General features: G+C 34.5%; 1 protein-coding gene across 5 annotated transcripts in view; it reads left to right on the forward strand.

Moving 5' to 3' along the window:
* Mical (Molecule interacting with CasL) overlaps window positions 1-12007 on the forward strand; it is a 169710-nt gene that overhangs the window by 114898 nt on the left and 42805 nt on the right. For all 5 annotated transcript variants that reach the window (XM_074182065.1, XM_074182073.1, XM_074182075.1 and 2 more), the window contains exon 10: window positions 8196-8399. In XM_074182065.1, the coding sequence (XP_074038166.1) occupies window positions 8196-8399 (204 nt within the window). The remainder of the gene's footprint in view (window positions 1-8195; window positions 8400-12007) is intronic.

The raw sequence follows: 12007 nt of genomic DNA on the forward strand, positions 1-12007 counted from the left end.
CATTGAAAATCCTTTCGGTCTCGTGAAAGTTACGCGTCGCACCGTAAATAAAAATCGCTTCAATTTTTTCTTCTAATGGACGAGAATTGACCATTTTAGAGATTGTTGACGTGGTACCTTTCCACAAGTAAAACCGAAAACTAAATGAGAATATTCTAACAACGACAATGAACAATGATGTTCATTGTCGTAATGTCATTTTTTGTCGTTGCCATATGGCAGATAAAAAGGAATATTTCTATAAATATCGATATCAATGTGTTTGTCTTCAGGAAATTATTAAATGTTCCGCCATTTTGTAGTAGGTGAAAATATTGTCTTCATATTCTAGGGTTGTGAAGTATTCGCCAGGAGCTTCAAAATGATGTGTCACAAGACTCTCCTTTCCATTTAATTTTTTTCCCAGTTGTCATCTTGAAGGTTTCATCTGTTAATTTCACTTCAAAATAAAGTATTCATGCATTAATTTCATTATCCCAAAGTTCAATTTTTGAGTTGACCCGTTCAAAAATTGAAAGGGGGGGATATTAAAGAAATGCACTGTATATTGTTTTGGTGGGTATACTATCAAGGAATTTCAACCTCCTAAGTTCGTTATTTTGCAGAAACATTCCTATCGTATCTTTTTCTTCCTGTGCATTTCACGTTACTTTTCAGAGATCCGTATTCCCTTTGTCTACCAATTATTTGTTTGTCAGGTTGCCGTGGTCTTCTTCGATTACTAACTCCTAACGTTTCAACTGCAACTGCGGCAGTCAACTTCAGTGGCGTGGTCAAAGTACTCTTCTTGACGTATCAACTGACTCAATTTCAATGTGAGCTGCAAGAAATACTGAAATTTCACCAATCCTGCCAGTGGCGTCAAAATAAGGGAGCAAAATATTATCCGACCACTTCTCTAGGTTCAGAAAATCCTATTCAACTTGGAAAAAAAGTTATTATAACTTAAATTGTTTAAAAAAAAATCACGAACTCTATAATTATGCCCAAAAACGTCTTTTCATTTTTTCAACATGTATTTTTGAAACAGAGTATCTTTCGGGAAAATTGCTCTTGAAAAATATAATTTATTCATCAAGGGAAATTTCAGTTTCAATTTGCCGATATAGTTACGGAACACCCTGTTCATCATCTCTCTTTTTATTTTTTAAAAACAGATCAACAAAATGAATTTCCAAATTTCTACCACACATTAGTCATCACCAATTTTCCTTTTAGAAACTTCCTTCAAGAATTCCCAAACCACTCGTCCTACCCAAACCCAAGTCCTCTTTAATTATACGTCATACGAAAAAGGAAACAAAACCTTGTAAGAAATGTTTTGAAGCGTACAATTCTGAAATAAAAACTTATCCCTCAAATCATCCTGAAAGAAAAACAACCCAGACCGCAAAATCAAACGCTCAGTTTCCAGAGAAAAATGTCAAAATAGAATCGAACAAGTCTGATGTTAAGGACAAGTTTAGAAGATTATCGAGAATGCCTAGAGCTCATCCACCTTCTGTTAAAAAGAAGCAAAGCAATGAAAGTCAGTTTGATCCAAGAAGGTCTGAGAAAGTTGACAAAAAGCGTAAATCAACAATCAAGTCTGCAAAAGAAACGCCGAAGGAAAAGACAAAAAGTATGGGTGTTGACATTGTTGAAGTAAAGGTTCCTCCTCCTCCGCCTATCAGGATAGAAAGCATCTCAAAGAGTCAGTTAGTACCACGTGACGACATAGAAGAGAAATGTCTTCAAAAAATCGTGGCCCTGAGGAACGAGAAGCTGAAGAGTTTCATGACCAAACTATTGTTGAAGAAGAAAAAATCGATGTTGAAAAAATGTACTCTATCGGTGATTTCGGAAACTAACATTGACATTGCGAATGGCAAAGAACCACTGAACTTGAATAGTCACAACAGTAAAATTCCAGTTCAAAGGAAAGAACCCAAATGCGAGATTAGCGAGAATGAGAGCAAGGAAGAGACGGAGAAGACCTTTGAGGAAATTAGACTTGACAACGTGGATAGTCATAAAATGGAATCGCGATATTTCGAGAGTTCCGCTACGGAGTTTAGAACCGGCACCGAATCTTCTCTTTGTAACGTAGCTACAATGTTCAATAAAGGACAAGACTGCGTAAATTCTGCTTCCGAACGGTTCGAACAGACAGAAGAATTGCTGGTGGAGGAACGTCTCAGTTCGGAAAGGTGCTGTTACGAAGCAAAATCATCGAGCAGAGTTCCCAGCAGTGAAAGTTTGATAAAAATCCGCTTGATAGAGAAAACGACTCGGAACAAATTCACTCTGCAAAACATAGAGTACGTATCTTCACTGAACCAGCTAACGATTTCGTCCAAAGTCGGTATATCCCAGCCGAGACAGCAGCAAAGGGTGCTCGAGCTTCAATCAAAGCTGCGGTACACCAAATGCTCGAATGGTCTGCCCAAAAGTTGTTCCGTGCCCGCCGAGCTGTGTGGTCTAGCAGGCAGTCTGAAGCAAACGTCAAACTCCAGATGTCAGTCACAGTTTCGTTGTCAAACACGTAAATTTCCGTCCAAGAAAGGTACCATGAACGAGGGCGACTGCATGCACAACCAGATCTACAGCAGGGTCTCCAACTGGATCAGCTCGAACGACTTTCTGTCGCAGGACAACAGCAAAGCCGACACCGACGTCGACACCATCGTCTCCAACAGCAAGATCACCGACATCACTTCCGTTTCGAAGATGGACCAATACGACGGGGTTAGGGTGGAAGAGAGGACGGACGTGGTGAATTTCTCGCAGGGCTGCGAGGCTCCCGTTTCCTCCGAGGAAAAATTCGCCGAACGGTTGAAGCACATCAACAACAAGTCGGTGAGAACGCTGTCGAAGTTTTCGCAGTACTCCCCTTCCAGTACGGCGGTAACCTGAAGTCTGCGTCGGCGCCCCCCACGCAGTTTTCCGTCATCGTCGAGGGAGAGGAATCTGTAGGTGCATCCGTCGTGATCGATATCCTTTTTTTGGTTTATTTCGCGGTGGCTCATTACTTTTACGAGTTTTTTTTGTTCTGTCCCTACTGATTTGGTTTGATATTTTTTTAGTCTTCGTTCGTGCGAACGAAATTTTTTTTTTGTTAATGCAGTGAGGAAATAGACTCTTGTTCGAGCTGATTTTCTTTTCTTTTAATTATTTCCATTTATAGTAAGGTAAATATTGACCTATCAAGTAAAAGTAAAAGGCGAACATCTATTTTTGCGCAAAATGAATTATGAATGAATTATACCATTTCTGGGCTTTTTTCATACAAAATGTTTATTTTTCTCAAAACTATACGGGGTGTTTCAAATTCGATCCTCACCATTGGGATCTCGGAAACTATGAGAGATACGAAGATGGTTAAATTAGGGCAAAGTTGCGCATTTACCTGACTAACAATAAGCCGTTGAGAAAGTTTTGAAATTCCGAGTATATTCGGAGATATCCGGAAAAAACAGAAATTTCGGAAAATGGTTTTTATTTTTTTCTGGCTTCATTTTCTGAAGGATGCGAAAATATATTGCACTTCCACATTGGCACTTTTTCCCTGCTACATAATGGTATTTTCAGATTTGCTATCCGACGTTTCGTCTTCCTGCCACCATCATCAACTTTATTTTTTCTCATGGACGCTAAATTGGATTCTTTCTGTTTTGAATAGAACCAGATTTTACCTTTTCAATGATGTATCATAAGTTATTATTCTTTTTGGAAAAATTGGAGCTATTGAAAAAAATTAATTCTTATCGTAATAGGTTTTGACTTTGATGTTTTTAAATTTGACTTTCAATTTGTTCCACTCAATGACTTTTTTTTATTTTACAAGTCATTGAATTTTTGGCGAAAAATGTCTTCCACGAATGAATTTAAAAGAGATATGATACAAATTTATTACAAATACGATAGAAACATTGTTAGGAAGGATATCGGGAATGTAGTTAAATTTGTATCCCGAAAGGCGACAACTACATCGTACTATGTTCAAGTTATTGGATCAAAATCTCACTAAGTTTGGTTCATTTGAAAAGCCGAGGAAAAAATACGGAGACATAATGGACCAGGAAACTAAAGAAAATTTGATAAATAAGGTATGTATGAGGTAAGTTAGACAGTGTGTCCTTTTCAATAAATATTAATAATTTGCAAAAATTTACACGTTAAATTTTCTCCGAAATGAATATTTGTCATACAAGTGCTTGGAGACATCTCAAAAAATGCGGTTTAAAATGTTATAAAATACCCATATCTCGAAAATTCCATCCAGGTGATCCCGAAAGGCGATCAGAATGTTGTAATCGGCTAATAAGAAGACCTGATTTTCCTGTTTTCCTGGAAAATGTAATTTGGACAGATGAAAGCACTTTTACGAATTGTGGGATATTCAACCGAAATTTGGGCAGACATTTATAAAGATAAAATTTGTGTCCTCATTTATTTGACGGAATTCTGAATGGATGATTTACCTTTGGCTAACTATAACAACATCTGGTTTCAACATGATGGTGCTCCACCGCACACTACCAGACGATTATCTAATTGCCTGACTGAAAGGTTTGGTGATAAATGAATAGGGAATGATGGGCCGGTGAGGTGGCCAGCAAGGTTCCCAGACTTAAGTGTTATGGATACATTCTAATGGGGTACACTGAAAAATAGAGTTTATGGTCAGAAGGAATATCAAAATGTTGAAGACCTTCAATACAGCATTGTTAGAGAGTTCGGAAGATTGAGTAGGAGGGAAATTAATCGTGCAGTGAATAAGGGCACAGTTGTATTATCATGAACAAGGCCCTCATTTTGGGTATTTGCTGTGATTTACTCTTGTCTTTACATTTTAGTTAATTATTGTTATTTGTTCAAAGTTCTATTTTCATTGAAAAGAACACAATATCTAATTAACTCATACACACCTCATTTATCAAATTTTGTTGTTGATTCTGTCTCCGTATTTTTTCATTGGCTTTTCAAAAGTACACCAAATTCGGTGAGATTTTGATACAACATAGTATTGATGTGGTTGTCGTCTTTCGGTATACAAATTTAACTACATTCCCGATGTCCTTCCTAACACTTTTTCTATAGTATTTGTAATAAATTTGTATCATATCTCTTTTTTATTCATTCGTGAAAGACATTTTTCGCCAAAAATTCAATTACTTGTAAAATAAAAAAAGTCATTGAGTAGAAACAAATTTTGTGGTATTTATATTTACTCTTTAAACAGCAATAATTTCATGGGTTGTTTTTCAACAATGTATCACTTGCTCAACTACCAAATGGTTGCATCTTAACATCATCAGCAACAATAATAGTATATTGTTACGTTTTCGCTGTGGGTTTGCCAATAATTAACTACACTGAACAATAATCAAACTTAACGTCATTTCACTGTTAATACAACCAAACACTTTAACTTAAACCTCAACTAATATCCAAATGTCTGTCGCCTTATTAGATCTCCACGTACCGCACTGCCCGCGAAACTAAACTTCAGGGTATGGGTAGCGTTTATATATGGTAACCGAATTCACCCGAAGCCGATAGAATCATTCCCGAAGCAAAGCGACACCTATAACGGTCGTAGTTAGTTGAGCGCGATATTGGCCATGTCACAATTGATTTACAGCGACCAGCGGCGGTCGGCGTTATTTTTTTTTAGAGGATGATTCAGAACATTAGCAATGGATTCTTTTGCAGAAGTAATCATCATATACTAAACAACGTAAAGTAATATTGCCAATAAATAATAAAGTTATTGAAGCATCGATATCACTTAGGGTTTTAAAAAGGTTATTTGTGTAAGATAAAAGTTTGAGAAAGCTTGCGATCATGAAAAGTTTTCACTGATAGAAATGAACCCCCGGAATAATCGTTTTTCAAAAACTTCACTTTTGGAATCGTGATTTGCTGACGACAAAGATATTAATTTACAAATTGGAATAAAAATTGCTCGAACCTGGATAAGGAAATTTTACCAATTTGTCCATTGAAACTATTTTTAGAAATATGGTCCTTCATAATGGGTGGGATCTTAGTTTTGGTCATTAAAAGCTCCTAAAATTTCTCTATATAATAATAATAATACATTTAATACACACCAGGGACAAAACAATTACTTTATTATTTATAGGGTAATAGAATAAGGTTATGAATTGTACTCCCAAATTGGGTTATAAGAAACTAACTATTAGCTCATACAAACCAAAAAATATGTTATACAAACTCAAACTTTGCAGATTTATTCTTCTGACAAAAAACAAATCTGATTTTTGAAATAAATATTGATCAACATAACTTCACAGTCATTCAAAAAATATAAGGGTGTCATAATTACATCAAATTTAGGTAGTAAAAAATCGATTTTTTTGAGTGGTTTTAAATTATGCAATAATTTGAAAAAAAATTTTGGAAATTATATCTCCTACAATTTCATTCAAACAATTTAGTTGCACTTTTTTTTGTTCTTTCCTGTATTGTTTTTTCCCTAGTATAAACATCGTATGTTTTTTGGGAAACAAATTGTTATTATAATTAATATTTTATTGTTCCTAGAGGATAGGCGAGTTCTGAGAATAAGTAATTTCGAAACGTTGGCGTACCTATCAATTGTCACCATAATTTAAAATTTTGAAGTATACAGGGTGTTCCTGAAATATATAGCATGTCAAAGTTTAGCATTTTCAATTTTAACAATCCATTTTTCATTTCACCATTTGGAAGTAACAGATAATTCATAACCTATGTTTTACATACATGAAAGCACTTTTTCATACATATTTTTTCAAACAGTGTTTTGAAAGGAAAAGCCATGTCCATGGCAACTAGTCAAAATTCTTCGCTGAGAACACTTTCTGTTTCAACTCCAATAATTGATCTAAGGAATGCTTAAAAATGATCAGTCAGTTTCTTTCATTTTCAAACATACCATACATTTAGCTTACACTTCAGGTTTTGTAATTGTAAACTGTGAGTAAAATTTCTTTAAAAAAAATCTGATTCTATTCTCGAAAAGTCTTACCATTACTGACAACACTACATTAAAAATTTGATATATTCGAACAGCTTGAGAGGGTATAATTTTTTTACTTTTGTGTTCACTTTATTATACTTTTTCATTGTTTGTCTTTCACATAAAATAACTTCCATAGAAAATAAGAGAAAATTATATTCGCTATACATATAGGAAGGCCATTTGGCTTTGTTAAATATTTATTTGCATGATTGATATTTGAAGAAATTTGAGTCATTCTGAATATAGAATATCATATAGTTAGAATTTTTGAGATATATCTCCAAAAAGTCTTAAGTGGTAGTTGTTGACTTTGGCTATAAGTTTGCTGGGACAGATAGTTTTTTTGTGATATTTGGATAATTTAAAACTATTTTATGAGACATTTTGAGTACTTTATAATAGAGGCTATGCTTGACCTCAGTTAATTTTGAGTAAAAATCAGAAATTTATAATAATATTGATAATAATTAAAATCTTAATTAATCCCAAGAAACAAGAATGTTCATAACAGGTGTGACAAATTAACGAATTAAGTGTCTTAAACAAATTTATTTCCAACAATATTTCACTAATCACAAACTAATTTATTTATTACAACACTTAGCAACTAACGCTTAATTTATTCCCACTATTTGAATTTTTTTTAGCAGCTTGATTCACTTTCTGAACTGCTCTCTTGGATCGGGAAGACGTACTTATATCGGTAACGATCCTTTCGAGAATTTTGTAGACGGTTCGGTACTAGAATTTTACCGGCGATTCCCGACTGCATTCTTTCGCGGTGATGCCATGTGTTTGTTCCATGATTCGGTCGGCGTACTGGTCAGGGCCGGCTTCAGACTCTTTACACAGGAATAAAAGTGAAATAGTAATTGAATAAATTATTATTCGTATGAGAAAGAAAGCAGAAACTTTTTTAATTCTGGTTTAAATTTTGTTGTTTATTTATAATTTCTTTGGAAGATTATTACATATTTTAACACTTAAATTAAATATTTATTTTTTCCCAAATTTTGATACCTATTACCTATGATTCAACTGGTAGTTGTTTTGTTTGTCTTGTTTTTTATGTAGCTGAATTCTGATAAAATGAATTTTGTACAAACTAATTTTTGACTCGTCATTAATATTTGAATTGTAAAATGAGTGATTTAGCCTATTTTCATATGAGTTTCATTTTCAGGATTTGCCTGAAAGTGTGAAAATTAGTGAGGTATCGTTCAAGACCATTAAAACGTCCAGTGTTCAACCTCAGACAGGGGGTCAACTGTCAAGGCCTTCTAGCAGGCAGCACAAAAGACATGCTGAAGTTTTGTCTCAAAAAACGTGTAATGTGGATAGAAAAACGCGGAAACGTAGAACACTTGAGAGAGTAGGAGCCAGTGTGGTAAGTGAAACATATTAAATGTATGGTTATGTATACGTTGAACCCCGAGAAGGAATCTCAATTAATGAATGAATCCAAATTCGAAGTTCCTGTTTACGACCATTGATCCATTTTCCTCATTCTTTCCTTTTTCCAGATGCTTTCCTTTTTCCTCCGTGCATTCGTTGAAACTGGAATTGTGGCGGTATTGCTTTTTATGCTCGACATACTCGTAAACTCGGAACAGTACGGCTACCAGAATTATATTTTTAATTCCTGACCAGTAAGAAGAAACATTTATGTGTAACATAAATTAAATTAAAATATTACCCAATTGGTGCTTCTCATTTTCTTTGTAGTTGTGTGTTATTTCGAATTTATGGATCTAGAATATGTTTTAGAATTCAGTATTCATTATTTTTTTAACTGCCGTCAAATGCGGTTTCTATCAATAAATTGGTTGGAATATAAATGCATATATAACTAATTTGGGATAATGAATAGAAGGTAGTTCCGAATGTACCTGAGGAACTACCTGAAGACAAAATTATTCAAGTGTATATCTTGATTAGAAAAAAACAAGTTGTCTAGTACCATTGATGAGATATACGAGGTATGTTCAAAAAATGAGGTGAATTTTCAAATTTCTCAAAAAATATTTTTGTATTTATCGAACTTGGCGTTCTTTTTTGGATTGGCATAACCATATACCCATGATTCATCACCAGTTGTGACCCTTTTAAGCAAATCTGGATCGCCGATGACGTCATTCAACAATTCCTGAGCGATGCTGATGCGACGGTTTTTTTTTGTCAAAATTCAACACTTATGGAACGAACTCCGCTGCCATATGAGTCCTGCCCAAAATTTCTGAAAAAAACTCCACGGCAGCAACTTCTGTAATAGTGATTCAATAATTTTCCACAACAGTTTTCTTCACTTTCTCAACATTTTCATCAGCAAAACACTTCTAACTTTTATATCCTCACCAACCGACTAAACATGCTAAACTGCTTAAACTGTGAACATATGTTCCAGACGAGTGTACTAACTTGAAAAAAAATTTAAAAAATCACTATACTATAACAATTTTCAGTTGAAGGTGATTCATTAGCAACGTCGCACTTGAAGTGACCAACGGATAATTCTCTTACCAACTCGGCAGAGACGTACCAAAAAAAATATCTTTATTTATTCAAACACATAGGTAATTACGTAAAAATTGTTATAGTAGGTGGCGCTACCTGGTGTCAATGGTAAAACTGATTACATTTTTTTATTATGCCTAATACAGTACCTCAGAAAAACCGAAAAATTTACAAAATAATTATTATGTTCCTTTTATATAGAAAGAGAACTACAAAGCAAAGAAATAATTACCTATGTTATGCTTATGAAGTTTCAGAATCCATTGACTCGTCCGAAAAGGAATCCCCAGTCACACTTAAATCTATTATTATTTGGTTGAAAACAGTGTCTACCATCCCATCCAATCTCCACATTTTCTCTTCTTCCTTGATCACATGAGCTACAGCATTAGCCCAATCTTCTTTCCGTATCCGTTCCATTCTAATAAACGTTGTACATCAGAAATTTTATGTCACGTTTTTACGAGCTACGTAACCCTTAATTTGAGCCCAGATTAATTCTATCGGGTTTAATTCGCAATGGTAAGGAGGAAGTCTCAAAATGGTGATCCCTTCAGCACGAACTATTGTATCTACCACATGCTGGCGATATCTGTCACGATGATGTTTAATATCTTAACTATGTCCTCGGAAAATGGAATTCCTTTTTGTCCTAACCAACTCTGCATGTCTGCTTTTCTGGTGGTCATAGTTGGCAACTGTTCTACTAATCGGCTGTGATAAGAAGCGTTATTCATTACTATTACCGAATTTGGCTCAACTCGTGAAAGAAGGGATTCAAACCATCCTTCAAAGCATTGGGCGTCCATGTCTTCGTGGTAATCCTCCTTTTTTTTTAGTAAAAAAATTAGTGCACTATAGTCTAAAAAGCCACTCTCGCTACCTATATGGGCGACAATTAGTCGTTGCCCTTTACCCGTTGGTCCTCGTAACCCTGTTGATAAACCGTACACAAATGCTTGACGATAACTAGTTACAATAGTATCTTGCCAGATCTTAGATACTGTATGACCAGCATTCACCCACGTTCCGTCCAGATAATAAATCTATTTGTGAGCAGAACGCATTTCACTAATAGAGCGAAGATATCTCCGTCGCCATGAGACTATACCTTCTCTGTCTATTAAGACAGATTCACGGGATCATTTGGCATATATAAATTTTAAATCTTCTTTTATTATTTTCCTTAACTTCATTAACCTCATTTTTGAAATGAGATCATTATCCATTACCTTAATGCTAATGGATTCGAGGGTTGGCGCTTTATTCTCAAAAAAGAAAGAATGAAATGGTATAGCATACAAAATTTTTCTGGTACTCGTCCAATTAAATTTTTTTCTACCACGACAATGTACTTTTGGAGCTTGCACAATCCCATTCACCTTTTTTTTTCACGTACAATGCGTTCAATTGTCGACACGGATATTCCCGTTAAAATTGGACACTGGGCTACAGCTTCCACTGCACGGAGTGTATTTTTTAAACTTTCGTACACTCTACAGGCAATCTGTTTTTCTTCTAACGACATAAACTTGAGCTTTCTTTGTACATTACTTGGACCTGCTACGGCATCCATCTTATTACTAAAAAAATAATAAAATTCAATCATATTATTCGGCTATTTGTCAGTTGTTTACTTTCCTCAAAAACTATTTTAAAGTTGATGTATTTTGAAAAACACTTTATTGTGAGATTTTCACCAGAACAGATTAACAAATCCGCAACACGTGTTACGCTGCACAGTAGCTTTTTCAAGTGTGTTCACTAACAAACTGAATTCTACATGTATTGTGTTTTATATATACTTTTTGAAATATTACTATCTACCTAAAAACTAATAATATTCTAGGAACTAATTAATGACAGTTATACCTGAGTTTAACGAACATTCATACCTGAGTTTAATCACTAGGTCAACTAATTATCTCACAATAAAGTGTGAATGTAATGAAAATGTATGATAATGTATTTTGAAAAATAAGTATCGGCCAACTCTATCTTATATTTTAAAGTTAATAAATATAACCAGTCTATTTACTAAATATAATAAAATATATTCAATAATGAAAAGAGAAATGAAAATTTCTATGTTTTTTTACCACTTTTATTTGTAACTAACGTTACTGCAGTTTCGTCCTATAAGGACATTTTCAAACTTCCGTATAGGACGGAACTGCAGTCACGTTAGTTACAAATAAAAGTGGTAAAAAAACATAGAAATTTTCATTTCTTTTTTCATTATGAATTCCTAGCACGTAGTAACGGCTACATCCATCAATTTATATATTTAATAAACACAAAACAAAGTCACCTTTACAAGAAACAGAACACACTACGCCTATGCATATAAGGACGCTTGATAATGAAGAAACCGAATGACTAGTTATGGCATTTTAAGGACGCAAATATAATAGACCTGCGAAGTGTTGGTCAGTTTACCGATGTTTCAAAGTATTTAACGAACTGGTTCACTTATTCGCT

The sequence above is a fragment of the Leptinotarsa decemlineata genome, unplaced genomic scaffold (assembly GCF_025532065.1).
Source record: "Leptinotarsa decemlineata unplaced genomic scaffold, Ldec_3_MD MMD2_P_RNA_scaffold_2, whole genome shotgun sequence".
Lineage (NCBI taxonomy): Eukaryota > Metazoa > Arthropoda > Insecta > Coleoptera > Chrysomelidae > Leptinotarsa > Leptinotarsa decemlineata.